The sequence below is a fragment of the Apium graveolens genome, chromosome 1, assembly GCF_009905375.1.
Source record: "Apium graveolens cultivar Ventura chromosome 1, ASM990537v1, whole genome shotgun sequence".
NCBI lineage: Eukaryota > Viridiplantae > Streptophyta > Magnoliopsida > Apiales > Apiaceae > Apium > Apium graveolens.
The window spans coordinates 86,455,535-86,480,224 of NC_133647.1; the positions used below are offsets into that span (position 1 = coordinate 86,455,535).

Sequence of the window (24,690 nt, forward strand, 5' to 3'; positions counted from 1 at the left end):
AAGCACATCAGCATCATGTACCACTTCATCAGGGAACATGTAGATGAAGGTACAATGGAATTGCACTTTGTTCCAACAGATCAATAACTAGCAGATATCTTCACAAAACCATTGTGTGAAGCTACTTTTACAAGATTGGTAAATGAACTTGGAATGGTTTCAGGTTCTTTCTCTAAATCTGCTTAGTTTTGTTCTGTTGCATCAGACTTTATGATCAGTATTTACAGAATATAATCTCTTTGTGTATTCTGTGCTTAATTGAAAAATATGTTTAAGTACTGACTGTTGTCTGATCAATGTTTCTAAACTCTGATAGTGATATGTCTGTTTAGGTAACTATTCAATCCTATGAGGATAACTGTGCTAGATGCTGACCTAGTAGTCTTCAATAAACAAGGGATCCCATGTAAGAAGTAATTATTTCTGTGGAAATCTATTGACACAAGCAAATTCTGATAATTGAGCTTAGTTGAGTTTACTTTGTCTATCTTATTACTAAGTCACAAACTAGAATAATGCTACTCATCTGTTAAGTTCTGATGCTAGTAAATCTGTTGAATGAACTAAGTGCTGATAAACCTCACTTATCAAGAGAAAAAGAAAGCGAAACAAGGATTAAAAATCAGGTACTCCTTTGAGATCTAGAGTAAAAATGTGGAAGGGAAGACCCAAGTGCATTACTGGTATTAAGTAATATGCATCAGAAAAGCAAATAAAATATTTTCTTGGTGACATTTTACACTCTATGATTACTGGAAAAATACTCTGATAATAGCATAAATTCTGATAAGCAGTCGTGACTCACTTACACTGAAAAGCCACTGTAAAAAGGAATTTAAAAAGATGCACAAAATTAGCACACAATAGTTGAGGTGGACTCAAGCATGAACTCATTCAACAGTAGGTTTCAGGATAATGACAGCTCTTTAGCAAAGTTTTAGTTATGCCTTATTTCTAAGATGTACTGAAGTGAATCAAACTTTACTCTTTGTCTGATATTTAGCTTAATGCACACACTAACCACTCCATATGAATGATGAAAATCATTGTGGTGATCTATGTTGTTTTAGATGAACAGTCATTGTGTCACATTGCACAAATTCTGAGGACAAGTTCTGATTGCATGTTCTGATGATTAAGTTCTGAAGAATATAAATCAGAATTTGTGTGAGGACTTACTAAGATAGGCATTTCTTTTTCGAGTTAAGAAAATATGTTCTGATGACTGTTAAGTTCTGATATAGGTCTAAGTTCTGATATTACAGTCTGATTCTTTACTTGACTTATTTGTGGATAAAATTTAACAACAGTCTCAGTTTAAACCAGAATATATTGAAGTGGAAGATTAATAGTCACTATAGTTAGGGATAGTGGTACTCGTACATGAACAGTCAACTTTTACTTGCTTCTTGTGCGCATTAAACCATGTTTTCTCTTTCCAATGAATGTTTTTCTTTTTCCAAGTCTGGGGAGACGAGGTAGAATTAATTCTACCTGTAAGCATTAAATTTCCTTGCGTCTCCTGGCATTCTCTTGCCTATATAAACAACCATTTCACATCAGCCTTCTCATCAACTCTTTTATCACAAACTCACCTTCATACTTTTTCTATCAAAAACACCATGATCAGATACAATATGTTTTTGAACTACGAAACCTTCAACATGGAGCTGAGCTGTGCCGATTGGCAGCAGGAATGGCACGTCACTGCCATTCCTGATGAGATATGGGACTCTGTTCCCCAGGAGGTACTTACCCACCTCTTGTTCTTCTATATGGATTACCATCGCCATCTGGAGCGATTGGAGGAGGAAAGGCTGGAAGCTCTCCGCCAGCAAGAGCGAATCATACGACTCGCTATTCTGTTTGTCGAGAGTAGGAAGAAGAATGATTTATTTTCTTCTTCCTGATTTTCTTCATCATCAGCCTTGCCCTGCTTCTTGAGCTAGGACAAAGGTTGTTGACGTTAGGTTTAGCAGCTTAGGGAAATCTTGTACAAGTTCTGATGTAATTTAAATTTCATGAATGTATTCTCTTGATATATTAATGAAATTTGTTTTTGTTTCAAGATCTTGTCTCTGAGATATTTTGTAATGCATTGATAAATCCTGATACATATTCATATTCTGATGACCATATAAATTCTGTTTTAACTTAAGTTCTGATTTTATTTTATCAGTACTTGCTCATCTGATTTATTATGGTCATTTTCACTCGAATTTTTTTTCCAGAATATTGATGTTGCAGTGAAAAATAATTAAATAAGTGGGAACAGTTTCAATTTTGAATTAAAACTGTTTCACCTTGATTAATGGAATAACTTGGTAAGTGGAACGGTTTTTCCTTGAAAAACTGCAAGTGGGTAAGTAATGATTACTGTTTTCTCGTGCCCATTAACTATTCGTTTTTACTGCATGTCTGACAGGTGTCCAACGGTTACATTTTTTTCAAAAGTATAAGTAAGACAGAGAGAGGATTTTTTAATCTTTTATTTCCTTTTACACTTTTTCTCTCTATTTGCTTTTACTCTCTTTCTTCTTCTAACGTTGGTTTTTCATATAGACATTCTATCAAACACCTAACAGGCACTTAAACCTCTTGATTAATTTCATGGCACCAAAGGATTTAATCATAGATGGAGCTAAATTTGTTCCAAACAACTATGATGCAATTCTTGATAATGCTGAAGCTCCGTCTGAATTGCATTTTGTGCAAGACCTTCTTGCACACAGTGAAATCGGGTATGCATTGACCCAACCTTCCATCTTCTCAAGCTAAAAAGTTCTGACACTTTGGAGGGCTGGAACCTTTGATAATGGTGGTCCAAATGGTACTCCTAGTATTGTTTTCAAAGTGGGTGATTCTCAATATGCAGTCACTCCTGGTACAATACGTAAGGCTCTACATCTCCCAGAAGGATGTACTTTTTCAATTCCAGAGGAATCAGCTCTTCAGGAGTTAATGGCCAGTTTGGGGTATGAACAGAGTTTGGCAAAGCTTGGGCAGTTGAAACGGGCTCATATCAGAAGGGAATGGAGCTTCTTCTTCGACTGCATCACTAAAGCTTTTGGCAACAAGTGTTCGAATTTTGATGCCATCCCCATAATGAGTCAGCACATCGGGTATGCCATTATAAACCAAACTCATTTTGATTTTGCAACGGCTATAATTGGTTTTTATTGGGGATAGGATGACAGAGGATAGGAATGTTGTCTACTTTGCTAGATTCTGTCAACTTATATATACTTTTTGTACTGATGAACCTCAACTCATCAGTACCTCAACTCCACCTTTTAAAGTTGCAAAACGATACTTTAATGACCTGGTACATGCTGACACTAAGAAACCAGTGGTTAGACCTTTACAGATTCCTCAGTCTGTAAAACAGATCTTAGTAAATGCTGATCCTGATACTTATAAATCTGTTTATCCTGATGTCCATCCAACAAAAACCTCCCACACACCACAACAACCATCAGCACCTACCACCCATACTACTCGACCTACACTAAGGCAATATCTTAGATCATATCTCTCAACTTCACAGATAGTTCAACCCTCATCCTCAGAACCTCCTGTGAAGCCTTCATCTTCCAAGCCTAAGAGGACAAAGACTGTTCCTCAAACACCTCAGAAGAGAAGGAGGATTATTTTGAGAGATGAGTCTGACAGTGATGAACAGGTTTCTATATCAGAACCTGTTGTCCAAGAAGCTGAGAAAGTGACTTCTCAGAAGGATTCTGGAATTGGGGGATCTAGGCTTCTCAAGAGGCTTAGAAGAATGACTGTTCCTGACACTCCCAAGGAATCCATATCTACAAAGAGATACAAGAAACAGAGGGCAAAAAGGCCAGTTTCAGATGATGAAGAAGCAGCAGCTCAGGAAGGAGATCAGGAATCTCTGATCTCACAAGAAAAGGAATCTGCTAAAGTCACTACTTCTCCATCAACTCCAACTCAGGACGCTGTTACTGAAAAGGCCAACCAACCATCTGTGTCTCATGTTCAAAAGTCTGTATCTCCTGTTAATATAGGCACAAGTGCTGATATTGATATCCAGAACTTAGTTGTGCCTGAAGTAATTCTCTTAGAAACTCCAACAGCAACTAATCCATCAACAACACCTGTTACTGATGTTGCTCAAACTCCAGAATTATCTACTACACCTTCTCTGCATCTAGATGCTGATGATCAGAATATAGGTGAGCATCAGGATATGGCTGTTGATCAGAACTTGGAATCAGATCAGCAATTAGAGGATGCTGAAGCCTCCATTGCTACTCACATTGTTGTTCTATCAGAAGATACTGATTCTGTAAGTTCTGATGCTGCAAATGCTGGAGATACTGGTGATGCTGCTCTACAAGCAGATACTGATGAAGCAGGTCCTTCAGGACATGCCCCTCAACAAACAGTTCTTAAATCTAAACTTGTTAAGAAGTTTGTTACCCGAGAAGCACCAGTGCCTTGGAGTGACACTCCTGCTGGTCAGGAGTGGACTAAGGAATGAAACTCAATTACTTGTGTTCCATCTGCAAAGAATCTGGCTAAGCAATTGACAGAAGCTGATGAAATGTTAAATACTAATGATTTCAAAACCCAGCTTAGAGTCACTGCATTGAGTACTAAACATCTTCAAGGTCTTCATTCAACTACTCATGCAGAGCTACACAAGATTCAGGAAGAATTCATCAAACAGGAACAAGTTCAAAAGATTGATAAGAAAAAGTTCTTCCAACCTACCTTTGACAGGATTGCTTATATTGAGAAGACTCAAGAGAAACAACAAGCTCAGATTGATGATATTCTGAAAAATCAAGCTTCTCAGCAATCTCAACTTAGTGAAATCCATGCCTCAGTGGAATTGCTTGTCTCTCTTCTACTACCTGCTGATGCCAAAAAGGGGGAGAAAGTAATTAAGTCCAAATGCAAGACTGCCAAGACACTGAAAGGGAAGGATGATGAAAAGGATGATCAAGGAAACTCTGGAATGGGTAGAGGTCATAGTCAAGGTAGAGGTTTCTCATCAAGAAAAGCTGAAATCACAAGTTACAGGACAAGTTCTGATACTGGGAAAAGAATTAGTTCTGCTACTGGTAAAAGGATAAGTTATGATGAACTTTTAGATCTTGATGAAGAAATGTTAAGACAGTTATTTCTTCGGGAAAATCCAGGAATGGACTTGGAGAGTTTAATGGAAGAAGAAGCCAGACTTAAATCAGAGAAATCACATCTAAATCTGAAGCTTCTGGTAAAAAGACACTTCCAAAACTCAAAGGCATTGTGATAAAAGAAAGGACAAATACTGAAGCAACATTGGCTAAATCACAACCTCAAATAGATCCAAGATCCAAGGGTAAAGAAAAGGTTGGTGAACCTATCAAGGTTTATGTGCCTCCTGAGAATGAAGAAATCACTGATGAAAAGGATGATCTTGCTCTGACTTCAAGAAAAGTTCTTAAAACAACCTCTGACATGGCTCAAGTTGTTCAGAGTCAAGAGACAGTAAGTTCTGATATTCCAAAGAAGCAAGTAACCTCTGACATAGTTCAAGTTAACTTGATATCAGAAGATAGATCAAAGACACTCCTACCAGGATTCACTAAAGCAAAACAGACTCAACCTTTGAAGACTGCTGCAAGTGGTTTTGAAGCAAGAGTAGTTACTGGAAAGGAAGCAAGAGATAAAACTGGATTGGGAAGTGCTGATGAAAGAAGAATACAGAACACTACCCATGATCCAACTTCCTTGAGTGAACCAGGTATTGGAGCAACTCCTGAGAGATTGAATCAACTAGAATCTGTACAAATGGTTTACCATACCTACTTGAAAGAACACATCTTGTTGTACTTCATGACAGATGGTAGGGTTTATCATATAAGGCAAAATGTCATTCCATTGAAGTATTTTGAAGAACTGGAGCATGTACTATTCTTACTTCAAGTGAATGATAGATTGACAGAAAGTGCTGCAAACTATTTGAAGGATCAGATTCAGAGACAGAAAAGGCTTTATTCTGTTAAGTCTGACATCACATATGTTCCAAAGTACAGAGATCACAAGGGTGATATAGTTGAAATGAAACCCAACACTGCTCAAATTATAACTACCTTTCTGGGTTACAGGGTTGTGGAATTCAATCTTGAGTCTGATAAAGCTTATTTGATCAGACTAGATCAGGATATAAGAAAAGCAAAGATTAATGATCTCAGGGCTGCAATCTTTCAAATTGGTGAAGATAATGCAGAGCTTAAAGATGCTAAAAGGAGAATGATTGATGAACTTAGAACAACTCCTGACATCAGAGAGATCATAAGATGAAGCCAAGTCAAGATCTACAACTGCTTAAATTCTGATATTTGTACAGACTGAAGTTTTTATCAGAAGTTAAAGATTGGTAAAGCTTTAAGAACTGTAAGTTGTAGTTATCTAGTCTAATTCTCATGCATTTGTACTTAATGTTTTTGACATCATCAAATATTTGTTAAACTTGTATATTTTTCTAATTTACAAGTTGGGGGAGATTGTTAGATATATTTGATAATGTCATGGCTAATATGATTTATGTTTAGTTTTCAGATCTTACTTAAACATGATAAGTCAGTACTTACTGGAAGTCGGGACTTAAGGATATCAGTACTTATATTATCAGGAGATAATCATTAGAAGATGGATATCAGAACTTAAATGCTGAAGGACGTTCAAGATAAGGATAGTAGCTGATTAAAGGAAAGAAGATCGAGATAAACATAAGAAGAGATATGCATGAAGAAGGAATTCTATGAAGAATAGAATACTTGGAAGAAAAGATATCTGATTGATATATTTTAGGAAGCATAATTATATTCCATATCAATTAGCGATTTTCTTGTAACTGTGTAGTATATAAACACAGACATAGGGTTTACACTATAAGTGTTATCATATTCGAGAAGATTATTCATTGTAACCCGAGCAGCTCTCGTGATATTTGTTCATCACTGAGAGGTAACAGTTCCATACTGTAACAGAGTTTATTGTTTCAATAAAGTTTGTTTTATGTTACTTGAAATATTAAAAGTTCGATTTGATTGTATTTTTACACTGTATTCACCCCCTCTACAGTGTGTATGACCTAACACACTCCTAAATATTCAAAGTAAAACTAGGGTTTGAAGTTTTATACCTTCCTTGAAGCTTTTAATCAATGAAAGATCCTTGGAATGCCCATGGAAGCCTTAATCTATGCCTAAGCTACCTTGACCTTACAAATAAAATCAAGAAACAAAAATTTGTTCTTGAAAGTTACTATTCACCCTAAACTAAAATGATTTATTTGAGCTAGCAAACCTTGGATTCAAGCACTCAAACTACTTGCTCTTCTTAGTTATGAAATATAAAATCCAAGGAAACAAACCTCTTGAATTATGATTGAGTGGAGCTTGGGCTTGGAAATTTTTCTTCTTGTTTTTTTTCAAAAAACCGTGAGCAAGGAGATGGGGGGGGGAGAAATGAATGTGTTTGCTTGGTTGCTTCCTTTTTGTTTGTTAATTAACCTTTTACCATGGTAAAAATTGTGTGGTTCACAATCAACCAACCAACCCTTTCCATTTGGTCATGCTTATGTCATCTACTTATGTCATATTGTTACACTTGTCTTCCTCTTGTTGGTGCGATGACATCATCATTTACTAACCTCTTTGATTAACTCCTAATTACTTGGCTAATGATCGCTGATCTGTTATACGGTTCGCTTAACTTTCGTTCGCGTTTATCCATCGAGGGATCATATCCGGGATCTTATTATTTGGGTTCCCCTACCCTTTCTCAATATTTTATATTCCTTTTATAATCCCCTCTTATAATCCTTGAATTTAAATCCTTTTAATCATGTTACCTTATACTCAATTCTTGCGGTATCTGGTGGATTTTCGGGAAAAATCAAAGTGTTCGAATTTGGATTCTCACGATCTTTACATACACTTATTTACTTTATGAAATACTAATACGATCTTAGAATTTTCATAACAGTACTCCTATATAGTGTGGTCTGATAATTTTCCTTAATCAGCATCATCAGCAAAAGTTACTATTCATCAAGGTTTCAAAAATTTCTAAAAATTGGGGTTATTATAAATGGGAAGTAACCAAGGTCAACCTAGAGAACAATCATGCTATGGTTACATCGGATAAGGTAAATTTCATGCAAACATCACGCAACATAGATCCGTTTACCCGATCTTTGATTGAGTTATTCAACAAATCGGGTATCGAGACCCCGAAAGTGATGAATTTACTTAGTGAGACGTGTGGTGGTATTGAAAAAATTGGTTTTTCCGCTCAAGACGTACGAAATGTACTACGTGACATTCGAAGACGGGTTTTTTGATTCGGGTGATGCGGAGTGTGGATTGGTTTTGTTACGAGACTTGCAAAAATAAAGTGATGGCAATTTTTTCTACCAAGTGGATGTGGATGAGGAGAATCGGGTTAGGGGTTTGGTGTGGGTTGATCCTCGTTCGCTTAACGCGTACAAGAATTTTGGAGATGTGATAACTTTCGACTCGACATATCGGACTAATAGGTATGACATGCCTTTTATTCCAATTACGGGAGTGAATCACCACTACCAAAATATTTTGTTTGGATTTGCACTTATAAGGGACGAGAAAGAGACTACTTATAGATGGGTTTTGAAGACTTGGTTGGAAGCGGTCGATAACAAGACACCTATTACCATTATTACGGATCAATACATCGCTTTAAGTAATGCCATTTCCGAGGTTATGCCTAACACCAACCATACATATTGTACGTGGCATATTAGTAGCAAGTTTCCCGAGAAACTATCTACTTTGTATACTCAATACTCGGAGTTCAAGACGGATTTTAATGCATGTATCTACAAGTCATTGTCACCAACGGAATTTGAAGGTAGGTGGGAGGACTTGAAAGAGAAATATGATCTTGAAAATCACAATTGGCTAAATGATATGTATGCAATTAGACGGCAATGGGTTTTTGCTTTCACGAAACAACATTTTGTCGCCGGTATGACTACCACCTCAAGGAGCGAGTCTATGAATTCATTTTTTGATGAGTATGTGAAAGCGTCGACCGGTTTGAAAGAAATTCATTGAGAATTCACAAAAAGCTTTGGAGTCACAATATTTACGGGAGGTTCAAGCCGATTTTGACACCGAGTACAAGGAAAGGAGACTATTCTCTAACTCGTCAATGGAGATACATGCCTCCAAGATATAAACAAAAGAGATGTTTAAGCGATTTCAAAAAGAGCTTCAAAAAAGTCAATCTTTTGTTGTGAAAAGCATGAAAGGTTGTGGAGATTATCTTTCAAAGATGTATTTGGTAGAAAAGTCCACCTTGCCGGAGATTAATAGAAGGAATTTTTTCTTGAAGGTTTCCATCGACGGGGGTTATTCTTGTACATGTAAAAAATTTAAACATTCCGGGATGATTTGTAGACACATGATCCGTTACCTTAACAAGAAACAAAAGACGATGATACCGCCAGATCTTGTAACAATGAGGTGGACAATAAACGGAAACAAAATTGTGGGACCTCTACCGTGTACCCCTCAGATGCTTGTTAATGTTGTAGAATCTCAAACGGCAAGATATAGTGGATTGTGTAAAGCTTTTCAAGGTTTGTCCGTTGTTGGTAGTTGCACCGTTCCGCGGTACAATTACTTGATGAGCGTGATCAAGAGAGAAAAGGAGTATGTGATTAAGTCTTTTCCGGGAGAAGAGAGAGAGAGAGAGAAAAATAAATGAGGACTATGAAAGTAATGATGAAGAAGATGATCCGTTATTAGATCCCCCAAGGTCACAAACAAAAGGACGTCCAAAAGCGGGTAGATTCAAAAGTGGTATCGAGACGTCAAGTTCAAATAAACAATTTCGAAAGTGCAGTTTTTGTGGGGTGAGGGAAGAAGGCCATGATAGAAGAAATTGTCCCTCGAGATTATTAGGAAAAAAAGGAAAAAAATGATTGTAATTTCTTATCATGTACTTTGAAATATTAATAAATTTTAATTAAATATTTTCAATGTTGTTAATGTTAGTACTTGTTGTCATTATTAATAATCTCAAAAAAAGAAGTGACTCCAAAAAGAAAATTGAAAAAAAATTATTTTTGAAGATTTTTTTTTCAAAATTAGGCAGAAAGTTTTCTGTAAAACAGAAAAAGTATTATATAAAAAATAAATCATTTGCAAGTGCAGTGACAAATCTGCAAAATTCTGCAAAACCAGTTTACCCCCGCAATGAAACATTGTGCCCACCACAATGAAACATATTCAAACAAATAAACTTTAAGACCATCAGAATTAGCAATAATCAAACATATTCCCAACAAATAAACTTTAAGACCATAATCCGAAACATTGCGAGGGGATTGGGAAGATAATAATGGGAAGATAATCAGCTCAAGAATGTATGAGCGAGAGAGAGAGAGAACAAAGCTGCTTGATTAAGGAAGATATCAGGAGCTGTTTGATTTCGCTGAAATCGCTTTTGATCGCCTGTGTTTTGTGTTTGTTTCTGGGTTGGGGCGGGTATAATGGTAGTTTCCGCGTGTGTCTGTGTTTAAAAGACGACTACCGCAATGCTTCATTGCGGCCGCGCAATGAAGCATTGCAGTAGTAGGTTCATATTTATTTAAAATTCGAATTAATATTTAATATTATTAATATTTTCAAATATTCAAATATTTTAATTTATTACCAAAAATATGAATAATTAAAATATTTAAATATCAAAATATTTTCCTTTATTATTTTAATATATATTATTAAATATTTAAATATATTAATTTCATTTTAATGTTTCAATACTTTTAAAATATTGAATATTAAATATTAAATATAATATTTAATATTATTATAAAAATATTTTTTAATATTTTTTAAATATACAATTTTTAATCAGAAATATTAAGAATAATATCTTATTAAATTAATATTTATGTAGTTAAAAAAGCATTGATAAATGAATTAACATAGAAAAAGGGTAAAAAGGGGAATGGAGTATGTGGGCCACTTCCGCAATGTTTCATTGCGGACGTCGCAATGAAACATAGCGGCAATAGCGGATCCCAGCCATCCGTTTTTTACTTCAACGGTCCTGATTTGTTGGTTGTAAGTGGTCCCTATCCAACTATGATTGTGGATAGGGACCCTATATATATATAGGGTATATATTTTTCTACATCTTTCAACGATCGATTTGCATACCATATGTGTTATATTTCAAAAAAAAACACATATGGTATATAATGAAATCGAATTTTAAAAAAAACTTACGGTTTGGGGTTTGACGGTAAAAATTAAATTAAAAACGGAGGGGGAAAAGCTGAAATTGGGTGTGAGAGGGTGTAGAGTAGTTGGGTGGGGTGATTTAGGGACACCCTTAGATTAGGTAGATCTAATGACTTAGATTGGTTTCTAATTTCTATTTTAATTTTAATTTATATTTGATCATTCCTATATATATATATATATCATACGCATCCTCTCATTTTTGCTGCGGAGAAATTTCGACGCAAAGTGTGACCCCAAGATGGTGATACAATGACAACTCTACAGGATAATGTTTCGGCAGCAAGATATCTACCTTTTCTCCCACTAGCTTGGTCTTTGTTGGATCTTTTTTTATTTCTTTTCTTATATTTTATTTTTAAAACTAACTGTAAAAGCTAGCTGTTTCAAACTTATAATTTGATATAAATAAATCTCATTATACCATAAACTGTCCAATATATATTTATTGTTTACACTTATATTGTGTGTTTATATCCTTTTTAACTTGTTTTCCAACCTTTTTTACTCTTAAAAAGAGAAGGAAAAACTTGTCTTCTTATCTTATATACCAAAAAATGATCCAACTTGGGTAGTGGGTGGGCCACACTGAAGGGCCAGTTCCTCACTTTTCCAACTTTATTTCTCGATATTATTTTTATTAGTTAAAGTTAATTTATCTAATTATTCTAATGAAAATTGTTACTTTCAGAAGTGAAAGATGTTATTTGCTTCAATAATTCCGGATTCCTGTGAAATTACGCTATAAAGCTCAAGATGACTTTTTTAAAGTTAGGCTGCTAGCTAACATGAAAGCAGCCATCAATTTAAGCAAATTAATTGGATTGAGCAAGCATCGTCACATTATTTTATATATTAAATTGGACGAATTTTTTTATCGGTGTCCACAATCACACAACAAACGTTAACTCGTTTCATTTATTTTTATTTTTATTTATATTCTAACTTTCTGCTATGTATTTACGACAATCTATACTATCTATACCTATCTATCTATACTTATACTATTATAATTGAAATATGATTTCGTTTGATCGGTTAGTTACCACCTTCCTAAAAAAGAATACTAATATCTTCTAAAATAAAGTTTAAACAATTATAATTTTAATAAAATAAATAAATCAAGTATCTAATATAACTAAAAACTCTATAAATTGTCATCTAACTTAATATCTAATTGCACTCAACTTCTTTTTTACCTTTTTTTAGGAAATCAAACACTTTCAAAATTAATGTTAGTAATCAAATTGTAATATAACAATAATATAATTAACAAATCAAGAAAAAATAAAAAATATATTTTTAAAAAAAATAATATCAACCTATCAATCTATCTATATTATACTATTATAAGTAAAACATGGTTTCGTTTGGTCGGTTGCTTAACACATTTCTAAAACATTTATTTTCGCCTTCCAAAATAAAGTTAAAAAATAATAAAATATATACCTCTTTCACACGAAACCAACCACTTCCAAACTTAATTTTAATAAATCATATTTTAATATTAGAAAATAGTTCATATTTTTAATTTTTATTTTAAATCCGCCAGTATCACAATACATACAAAAAGTTAACTTCTTCAATTTTAATAATACATAATTATTATCTTTTATAATTTATTTTTATATGATAAGTAAATTGCAAATATTATAATTAGCTCGTGCATCGCACGGGTTATAGGCTAGTCTATACTATATATATTTTTTTATCCTAAATAACCCGCAGCCGCTACCCTTCGGGTGCGCACTGGGTAAACCCTACGGGCTCACGCAATAGCCTGCAAACCACGTGAACCAAGGTAAACCGCATTTAAGCGACAGACTCTGACTCAGGAGGCATAATCATAAATTCTCCTCCCGTGGGATTCGAACTTGTGACCAAGAGGACAATTTTCCTCTCTTTAACCAACTGAGTCAAACCTTGCGGGCTAGTCTATACTATATTATTATATGTCAAACATGGTTTCGTTTGGTCGGTTGGTTAACACTTTCCTAAAATATTTGTTTTCACCTTCCAAAAATAAAGTTAAAACAAAAATAATTTATTTAAATATATTAAATCAGGTATCTAATATAATTACAATCTCTTTGAACTACAATTCAACTTAACTTCTAATTACCCTCAACTTCTTTCTCATCTCTTGTACAGGAAACCAAATACTTCCAAACTTAATTTTAATAATTTATATTTTAATATTAGAAAATAATTCATATTTTAAATTCATATTTTAAATTCATTATTATCACCATACAACTTAATTTTAGTAAATCATATTTTAATATTAGAAAATAATTCATATTTTTAATTCATATTTTAAATCCATCACTATCACCCTACATCTATCTATAATATAGTATTATAAGCGAAACATGATTTCGTTTGGTCCGTTGGTTAACACCTTCCTAAAATATTTGTTTTCACCTTCCAAAATAAAGTTAAAACAAAATTAATTTATTTGAATATATTAAATCAGGTATCTAATATAATTACAAACTCTTTAAACTACAATTCAACTTAACTTCTAATTGCACCCAACTTTTTTCTTGCAGAGGAAACCAAATACTTTCAAACTTAATTTTAATAAATCATATTTTAATATTAGAAAATAATTCATAACTTTAATTCATATTTTAAATCCAACATTATCACCATACAACTTAATTTTAGTAAATCATATTTTAATATTAGAAAATAATTCATATTTTAAATCCATCATTATCACCTAATTATTATCTTTTATAATTTATTTTTATATAATAAGCAAATTGCAAATATTATAATCAGCCTGTGCATCGCACGGGTCATAGGCTAGTATATTATAATAGACGAAATATTAAAAGTTTGGTAGTCGGTTGGTCGGTACTTGCTGAAATTACTTAATTATTCTAATTCTAATTATTATGTCAATCAATTCTAATTCTAATTGATATTGAAGTCAAATTCCTCTATTGTTTTACCAATTTCAATTCTATTTTATACTGAACTCTATATCATTATAATTTATATTAAATTCAACTTCCTCTATCAATTTATATTTTAATTTATATCGAGTTCTATATTATTCTAATTTGTTAATTCGGACTAAATTAAACTTAAGCAAACTAAATATAATTATTAAAATTTAGTTGATATATCATGTGAATCGGGTTAAGATTAAATAATAATACTATCAATTCTCCTAAAAAAATTATACTAATGAACTTGGATAAATAAAATAATATATTTTATTTATCCATAAAAAGAAATTATACAATTGATTCAGACTAACACAAAACTAAAATAAAAATACAATTCGACTAACAAAAATAAAATCATATATGCTAATTATTCAGTCTAAAACAAAATTATCTCATTGATCCGCACTTTAAAAAAATTGAAATTAAACTAAAAATAATTAGTTTGATTTGGTCGGTTTATTGGGCATCAGACTAAAATAAAATAATGTAAACCACTCATCCGAGATAAATCAAATTAATATAGACTAAGTATAATTCGTATCCTATTGATATGAACTAAAAACATCAAATTTTAATTAAAACATAAATATTATATTTTTTTAAATACACATAGAATTATTAGTAAAACTATATCGTTCAATCAATAATATTTTCTTTTTCAAATATCTTTTATAGAATTTTAGTTAATCGATTAAGTAATCACCATGTTAAAATTATATTTTTTAAGGTCCCGACATGATGGAGACATTATATTTTTACCATCAATAAAATAATAATTTCGTTATAATAACATTTCTTCCCTTACCAATGCTACCACTTTAAATAAGTTTAAATGTTTTAAAACGTTATGAACATATACATCTACTAATATAATTATTATGAAGTCATATCATTTAAAGTTTTAAATGAATAGAATTAAGAATTGAATTCAAAATCATTTTAAAAAATATATAATATTAAAAAAAATCCGTGCAATCCGTGCATCGCACGAGTTTTAAGCTAGTTATTATAATAGATGAAACATTAAAAGTTTAGTAGTCGGTCTTTACTTAAATTACTTAATTATTATAATTCTAATTATTGGGTCGATCAATTGTAATTTCAACTGATATTCAAGTCAACTTCCTCTATTACTTTACCAGTTTCAATTCTATTTTATATCGAACTCTATATCATTATAATTTATATTAAATTCAACTTCTTCTACCAAAATATATTTTAATTCATATCAAGTTGTATGTTATTCTAATATGTTACTTTAGGATAAATTAAATTTAAACAAACTAAATATAATTATTAAGATTTAGTTGATATATCATGTGAATCGAGCTAAGATAAAATCATAAGACTATCCTAAAAAATTATACTAATGAACTTGAATAAACAAAATAATATATTTTATTTATCCAGGATAAAAAAAATACATTATACAATTATTTCAGACTTACACAAAACTAAAATAAAAATACAATTCGATCAACAAAAATAAAATCATATATACTAATTATTCAGTCTAAAACAAATTTATCTTATTGATCCGACTTTAATATCAATAAAATTAAACTAAAAATAATTAGTTTCATTTGGTCGGTGTATTGGGCATCGAGCTAAAATAAAATAATATAAACCAATGATCCGAGATAAATCAATTAATATTAGACTAAGTATAATTCGTTTCCTATTGATGTGAACTAAAAAAATCAAATTTTAATTAAAACATAAATATTTTTAAAAAAACAATACACATAGAATTATTAATAAAATTATATCGTTCAATCAGTAATATTATTTTTTTTCAAATATCTTTTATAGAATTATAATTAATCGATTAGGTAATCACCATGCTAAAGTAATATTTTTTAATGTCACAGCATAATGGAGACATTATATTTTTACCCTCAATAAAATAATAATTTTGTTATAATAACATTTCCCCACTTACCAATGCTATCATTTTAAACAAATTTAAATGTTCTAAAAAGTTATGAATATATACGTCTACTAATATAATTATTATGAAGTGATGTCATTTAAAGTTTTAAATGAACAAAAATTGAGTTCAATTTTTTTTAAAAAAAATTATATAATATTAAAAAAATATGTGAAATTCATGCATCGCACGAGTTACTATTCTAATTCTAATTGGTAGGTAGGTCAATTCTATTATTTATTGACAAGCTGCTAATGTTTGGGTATCTTTGGTTAAATATATAAATATATATAAAATCATAGTTTTACATGCTTATATTCTATTATTAATATTGGTTGTTAGAGTGTTATCAAGAGTGAATTACTAACAAATATTTAACAAATATTTGGTAATGTTGTTGATAAGAGCTAATCCGTTAGTAAAGTGTTGCTAACAATAATTCGTTGGCAATTTGTTACTAAATTTAACAATGAAAAATTTGTTAGCATATGATTGCTAAAATTACCAATGAAATATTCAGTTACCAAGTCGGTTGTATCTTTGTTATTTCAAAAATAAGAACTCCGTTATTAGTCGGCTGTCGGTTGCTATTCCGTTGTTAAGTTTGTAACATCAAATAATTCGATTAGGCAGCTACTTCCCAACGACGTTTCCACCGATGGACCATTTCAGTGGGTATTCTGTTATACCAACGAATTTTCTTTATATGCCAACAAAAATTTCTGTTATGAAAACAAGATTTTTTTTGTAGTGAACTAAATATAATTATTTGGAATTTGTTAATATAATGTGCCTCAGGTTAAGACAAAATAACAAATATTGATGATTCGTCTAGAAAAATTATACAATTGAACTATGATAAACAAATTAATATATATTATTCATCTAGGATAAAAAGTTTATTACATAATTTATCCGAAATAACACAAAATTAAAAATTTAAATCAAAATATAATTTGACCAACAGGAACTAAATCATATATACTAATTATTTGGTTTAAAATAAAATTATTTTATTGATCTGGACTTAAAAAATTAAAGTTAAACTAAAAATAATTAGTTGGATTTAGTCGGAGTAATGACATCACTGACACGGGATAAATCAAATCAATATTGTCTTTTTTAAATAACTGTTATAGTTAATCGATTAATTAATAATCTCGCTAAAATAGTATTTTTTTAATGTCCCAAATATAATGCGGACGTTATTTTTTTATACGTGTATTAATCTATTTATCATGAAATCATATCATTTAAAATTTAAAATGAGTAAATTTAATAATCAATTAAAAATAATTTGTTAAAAAATTATATATAATACTAAAAAAAATATGTGTAATCCGTGCATTAACAGGTTTTAAGTGTAAGAGATAATGAAAGATGCAGAAAATACAGAGGATAAAGTGTTTGTATGGAAAAGCTTATTAAGTCTTATTGATTGGTAATACTTATACAGGAAAATAAGTAAACACATGGAAACAACTAGCAAGCTAACAATCAGAGAATTAAGTCCTGATTCTTCTCAATCAAGTCCTGATTCTTCTCCTAATTATTCTCCAATCCCACACTCCTAAACATACGCTGAGATCACATATCACGAAGTAACAATCTTCGTTTATTCCAAAACAAAACAAATCAAATAAACTAGATATGTTTAGATTATAAAATAATCCCAACATACTTCCCCTTAATCTAAACATCATTGAGCCTTTTGACTCCTAATAGACTTCTCATTTTTTCGAACTTTGCAGCTCCCATCGCCTTTGTCAGGATATCTGCACGCTGTTCGCTGGTTCTCACATGTCTTATGATGATCAGACCTTTTCCAACACAATCACGGATGAAATGGTATCTCAAATCAATATGTTTGCTTCTCCCATGAAAGACTGGGTTTCGAGCAAGGTCCACTGCTGACCTGTAGTCGACATACAATATAACTGGACCAGGTTTTATATCAGGGATGCAACTTAGAACTCGTTGAAGCCAAATAGCTTGACACGCAGCAGCAGTAGCGGCCATGAATTCTGCTTCGCATGAAGACAGAGCAATGCAGCGTTGCTTTTGTGAAACCCAAGTGATCAAATTTTCATCAAGGTAGAATGCCATACCTCCCGTACTCTTTCTGTCGTCCAAACTTCCTGCCAGATCACTGTCAGAGAACCCAGCTAGAATGTAGTTTCCCAATTCTTTTGTATACACCAAGCCATAATTTATGGTTCCCTTTACATAGCGACAAATTCCTTTTACTGCATCTAGCGATTGCTAGACCTCCTGACCCGCAACAGTAAACGACCACTTTTTTCATATACCCAGAGATGCTCACCATCTATAACAACCCGATTTCCTTCCTCAGAAAGCTGTCCTAAGCTAATAATGTTGCTTCGTAAAGTGGGAATGAAATACACATTACTTAAAACTCTGGTTTCTCCAGTTTTGCAAGCGATTCTGATAGATCCTTTTCCTTTGATTTCTACTAGTGAACCATCCCCGAATTTTACTTTGCCCCTTTCCGTCATGTCCAATTTCTCAAACTTGTCACGCCGACCTGTCATGTGGTTACTAGCACCATTGTCAAGGTACCAGGTTTGCTCTTCAGTTGCTTTGACATTGCTTGTTTCTCCTCTTTCACTGCAAGCAATCTCCTCCTCCACATTGTTTACAAAAAATGCCATCAGTAACGCAGGTTCGTTGTCATACAATTGTGTTAAATTTGCCTCACCCTTTTGCTGCCTATTTCATCCAGATTTTCGACACTCAGCAGCGTAATGACCGTATCCACCACAGCTGAAACATTTCACCTGACTCCTGTCTCGAGCGACTCTATTCTCTCTTCTCCTGTAGTCTCCTCCATCAGATGAGTTACCTTTGCCTGATCTCTTCAACCACTCTTCCCGAGTGAATAGTAACTGACCTTCTTTGATCTCTTTCTTTTGCCATTCGTCTGCTGTCAATAATAGTTGTTGCTCCTCACCGCTTTCTGTAGGTTCTTTCAAGCGCTCCTCATGAGCTCGAAGAGATCCAATCACTTCCTCTACAGACATTGAATCCAAGTTCCCGAATTGCTCAATTGCTGATGCTATTTGCAAAAACTTGGTTGGAACAGCCCTCAACAATTTCTTTACAACATAGTTCTCTTCGATTGCTTCTCCTAACGCCCTGATGTTTGTAACCAAACCATTCAGTCTCATACAAAAATCATCCAATTTCTCCGTGTCTTTCATCTTCAGTGACTCAAACTCCATTCTAAGGGTCTGGGCCTTTGCTTTCTTTACCTTGTCCGCTCCCTGACACATTATTTTGAGTGATTCCCACGCTTCTTTGGATGTTTTCTTTTCCGCCACTGCTAGCAGAATATCATCGGGAATTCCTTGGTAAATCATGGCCAGTGCTCGCTTGTCCGTCTTCACATCAGGTGCTACCTTGGGATCTTTTGGCTCGATTGCTTCCCACACCATATGTGCTTCCATAAGGACTTTCATCTTTATGGCCCATGTGGTATAGTTTGCTCTGGTAAGTATTGGGATACTTAATCTGATGGATCCTTCCTTAGACTTGCCTGCCTCCATCCTTCGGAGTGAAACGATAGGGGCTCTGATACCAGATGTAAGAGATAATGAAAGATGCAGAAAATACAGAGGATAAAGTGTTTGTATGGAAAAGCTTATTAAGTCTTATTGATTGGTAATACTTATACAGGAAAATAAGTAAACACATGGAAACAACTAGCAAGCTAACAATTAGAGAATTAAGTCCTGATTCTTCTCAATCAAGTCCTGATTCTTCTCCTAATTATTCTCCAATCCCACACTCCTAAACATACGCTGAGATCACATATCACGAAGTAACAATCTTCGTTTATTCCAAAACAAAACAAATCAAATAAACTAGATATGTTTAGATTATAAAATAATCCCAACATTAAGTTAACTATTAATAAAAATATATCAAGTTAATAAAATTTAGTATACAGTAGGGACACTTGAACACACATTAAAAAAACATGTAATTTAAAATATCTAACCTTTTGGCAAACAAAAACAATTCAGGGCAATTGTTCGCAGCAGCAATTATGTGAGCTCATAGTCTCCCTCTCCACTCTCCAGTCTCCACCATTATGGGCATGCAATATTGGAATGACAAAAAAATTAGTAAAGGGTATTTATGACATTTGACACAAGTGACAGTTAGCCATCACATGAATTATCTTCTTCACCCCATCTCTAAACTCAACGTGTCAATCTTACCCATAACCCCTACTCTCTTCCTTCTTAAACCTTATCCCTTACGTGTCATTATCATTCACCCTCCACGTCACCTCTCCCCTCTCAGATCTAAATCAACGGCTTAGATTCAATCTCGCTCCCCAATAATCTTGATCAACTTTTTAAAGCCCCCCACCACACTTATCTCTGTCCTTAAATATCCGTCTCCCTTTCACTCCCCTCCCCGTATCTCACTCAAGCTCAACTAACAATCTCCCCAACATCCCTTAACCCGCGCCACCTACTACGCATCTCTTTTGCTACCTTGCGCCGCCATGAGCTTACTTGACCAGCTCTGGGACGACACCGTCGCCGGACCTCGGCCTGAAACTGGCCTCGGCAAGCTCCGAAAACAGTTCCGACCTAATACTTCCGGCAAGGGTACGGCCTTGTTGCTAACTAACGCTGTTTAACTATCGTACGACTCATCTATAATAAAGATTAATATATACCACAACTTATGAAAAAGTCTTTGCAGTTGTATTGACAAACTAATATATACAGACACATAGAACCATGAGTGTACACATGTATAGTAACATGATAACATAGTATACGATTTTAGAAGAGCTGGGTTAATAATATGAATAAAATTTGGTTACACTTATTGCGATATATATTAGTAATGATATGTAAATGAAAATGAACAGAGGTGATGGAAGGAAACGTGAGAAAAGGCAGTGAAGAGGCGGTGAAAGTAACGAGGAGTATAATGATAATGAAGCCACCGCACAGTACTAATCAAGGTGATGAAACCGGAACACCACCAGCATCTCCGGCAGGATCTACACCTCCGATATCTCCTCTTTCCGGTAAGCTTCTCCTTTTGTACTATATGAATTTGTTTACTTGATCTGAGCTTAACCGAGTAACTAGGGCATAGGGTTTCCAAGAATAGTGGAACTGTGCAAGTAAGATTTTTGTTTTGGAGTAAGGGTAGGATAGTCATTTCATGGTTGGTGGGTAGTGTCTGTAGCTTTACAGGTACAAAATGTTTGTATTATGTGGTATGCCTCAATAATGATTATCATTATCATAATAATTATGGCGTAGAAATGGTTTTACTTTGAAAATCAAAAAACAAATTGCCCGGTGAGTGGTGACACAAACTGTGCCCACTGAGTGTGTACGTGTTCCCATTACAAATGAAGTGCAGTGAATTTTCAGGAGGGGGAGCATTTAGGTTTCGCAGAAGGTCGACATCGGACGCGTACGACAAGACAAGCGGGGCTGGATCAAGGAGCCCTCGTCCTCCTCATGACATGTGAGATGTAAATGAAGATCATCTCTCATCACCTCCAAGACTTGACAGTTTTGTTACTTTTAATTTTCAGCTACCACTTTGTTGTTTGTGTTTGAGAGTTTGGGGTGTGCTAATTGCTGGGTACAATTTGCGTGCTGTTTTTTTTTTTTATGTAGATAGATTTGTGTATATAATGAATGTGTAGGTTCCCCCTCTCGCACGCTTTAACAACAAACAAGTATCTCCGTCGTTTCCGATTACTAAGTGTAACCTACAACACTACTGCTTTACTATCCTCCGATCCTGTTAGATAACTTGTTTGGGTACATAGGTTTGCTCTGTTTAAACCTCTCTACCTACACCTGTATAAGCTTATTTTCTATACGACTTGTCCACAAACAAATTTGTTCCATCATCATAGCATCATACCACAAATATAATGTGATCTAACTTGTGAAATTAGCATAAATATTACGCTACAAATTAATAATGAATTATTCATTCACTATCGTTACGATCCTGATACACTTGCTGGAACCTCATCAAATACAGGCTTGTTTCAATATATATACATTTAAAATAAAAATAAATCAAATCTACTGAGATTGACGTTAGATTTCTGCATCTCTTATTTCCCTAATCCAATTTTACTTATTTTCAACAATTTTCTCTCTTCATCCTCTTCCAACTAAACTATAATAAATTAATATTGTCATGTAGTAAATGAGTATTTCTTTTCTTATGTACTACTATATATTTAACATTTCTCTCCGGTTATTTATAAGTTAATTACAATATATCACCCTTAAAAATACGGGTGATCTCCCATCATAATTTTGAGATCTTTAGATAAATGGTATACTATAACTGCAAGAAAAATATGGTTAGACATTGATTTTTGGCCGATGTCTATGTTTTTTTCCGACCGATGTTTTTATCGGTGATGTCTATTCTAGACATCGGCCAGAAACTAATGTTTTTACTATATTACACATCAGTTTTAACTTATATTTCGATATTTGAGGTACTATTTTTTATAAAATGTTTTAAAAATGATCGAAGTTCTAGAGACATCAGATTTTAAAAAAAACTGATGTGCTTGTTACCATTACTTTCCGAGGCAATATTAATTAAACTAATGTCTACATACGCAAACACAAGATTTTAAAATTACAGGCGCATTTGCAATATCCAGCCATATATACCATTATAGGGAGAATTTCGTATAACATTGTTTTGGAGGTTGATGGCCGGAATAAAGATCAAGGGTGGTGTTTTGAGGGCGGAGGAAGGTTGTGTATGGTGGTGACTAAGCTTGTATGTTGCGACTCCTCAAGAAAGAATATGATTTTCGTTATTCTTTATCAAGTGTCGACCCATGTCTCATACAAGTGCATGCGCACCCTATTTATAGGGATCAAGCCTCACGTAATTCTTGGGGAACAAGTCACATAGGCTGGGGTTAGGGTTCTTCGACCCGTGTAGCTCAAACCTATGATAAAGTCAGGCCTTCAACCAATTAGTCACATAAATCTCGACCGGCTCCACACGCTTCCTACAATCTCGCGGCATCTCCGCATTTCTTCCCGTGATTACAGGAGTACCCCGTGTCAGCCCCGACATTTATGAGCAACCTAGTCATCTATGAGTCACTTTCTATGTTACAGTACAAAGTTAAGGTTTAGACATCGGTGTTTAAAACGGTAAAGATGTCTATATGACACTTAGATACCGTCTTAAAATGATATCTTTATGCTTTTAGACATCAGTTTTATTTATAAAAAAATGATATTAATATGGATATTAGACATCGATTTTGGACGATGTCTATGTACTTAAAGACATCAATTTTATTTCAAAAAAATCGACCTATATTTGTTTCTTAGACATCATTTATGTCTGATGTCTTTCTCTACTTGGACATCGATTTTGTTTCTAAAAAAACGATATTGTTTTAGATATTATACATCGGTTTTGGACGATGTCTTAGAGACATCAATTTTATTTCCAAAAAATCGATTTATATTTATATATTAGACATCACTTTTGCCTGATGTCTACATTAGTTTTAAACATCAGCTTTTGAATAATAAAATTGATGTATATTATTTTTGTACACATCACTTTTGCAATAATAAAATTGATGTTAATCGAAGTTCTAGAGACATCAGATTTAAAAAAAAACTGATGTGCTTATTACCATTACTTTCCGAGGCAATATTAATTAAACTAATGTCTACATACGCAAACACAAGATTTTAAAATTACAGGCGCATTTGCAATATCCAACCATATATACCATTATAGGGAGAATTTCGTATAACATTGTTTTGGAGGTTGATGGCCGGAATAAAGATCAAGGGTGGTGTTTTGAGGGCAGAGGAAGGTTGTGTATGGTGGTGACTAAGCTTGTATGTTGACTCCTCAAGAAAGAATATGCTTTTCGTTATTCTTTATCAAGTGTCGAGCCATGTCTCATACAAGTGCATACGTACCCTATTTATAGGGATTAAGTCTCACGTAATTCTTGGGGAACAAGTCACATAGGCTAGGGTTAGGGTTCTTCGACCCGTGTAGCTCAAACCCATGATAAAGTCAGGCCTTCAACCAATTAGTCACATAAATCTCGACCGGCTCCACAGGCTTCCTACAATCTCGCGGCATCTCCGCATTTCTTCTCGTGATTACAGGAGTACCCCATGTTAGCCCCGACATTTATGAGCAACCTAGTCATCTATGAGTCACTTTTCATGTTACACACAAAGTCCTCTAACGCGGGCCAACCTGGTTCCCTCGGCCCGCACCACCTTTTCTCTAAATCAATAAATAAGATGTTTTCCTTCATTTTTCACAAGATGTGGGCTCATGGGCCCAGCTCGCATATGAGCACATGCGCTTAGCTCGCATATTGCACCTGAGCCCAACTCGCATATGATGGGTAGGCCGCCCATTAATTCTGATTATGAGTTGATGCTAG

The 24,690-nt window shown here is 33.6% G+C and overlaps 2 protein-coding genes across 3 annotated transcripts; one reads left to right on the forward strand and one right to left on the reverse strand.

Annotated features, from left to right (window-relative positions):
* Positions 1 to 18,943: 18,943 nt before the first annotated feature.
* LOC141684221 (uncharacterized) lies at positions 18,944 to 19,687 on the reverse strand. Its single transcript, XM_074489126.1, has one exon. The coding sequence runs from the start codon at positions 19,685 to 19,687 to the stop codon at positions 18,944 to 18,946; it is 744 nt and encodes a 247-aa protein (XP_074345227.1).
* Positions 19,688 to 20,645: 958 nt separating this feature from the next.
* LOC141664861 (dormancy-associated protein homolog 3) lies at positions 20,646 to 22,125 on the forward strand. Of its 2 annotated transcripts, none has more exons than XM_074470815.1 (3): positions 20,646 to 20,851; positions 21,121 to 21,282; positions 21,627 to 22,125. In XM_074470815.1, exons 1-3 carry the CDS (start codon positions 20,746 to 20,748, stop codon positions 21,743 to 21,745), a joined length of 387 nt encoding a protein of 128 aa, XP_074326916.1. In that variant the 5' UTR covers positions 20,646 to 20,745; the 3' UTR covers positions 21,746 to 22,125. The 2 variants fall into 2 exon arrangements, with proteins under 2 accessions (XP_074326916.1, XP_074326919.1); XM_074470818.1 differs by having other exon boundaries at positions 20,648 to 20,851; positions 21,638 to 22,125.
* The last annotated feature ends 2,565 nt before the right edge of the window (positions 22,126 to 24,690 follow it).

Bases quoted from the DNA above. Each gene is read 5' to 3' on its own strand.
- LOC141684221 (XM_074489126.1), bottom strand. From the start codon at position 19,687: ATGAAAGTCCTTATGGAAGCACATATGGTGTGGGAAGCAATCGAGCCA.
- LOC141664861 (XM_074470815.1), top strand. From the start codon at position 20,746: ATGAGCTTACTTGACCAGCTCTGGGACGACACCGTCGCCGGACCTCGG. The intron at 20,852-21,120 runs GTACGGCCTTGT...GAAAATGAACAG, and splicing joins ACCTAATACTTCCGGCAAGG to AGGTGATGGAAGGAAACGTG. The intron at 21,283-21,626 runs GTAAGCTTCTCC...AATGAAGTGCAG, and splicing joins TCCGATATCTCCTCTTTCCG to TGAATTTTCAGGAGGGGGAG.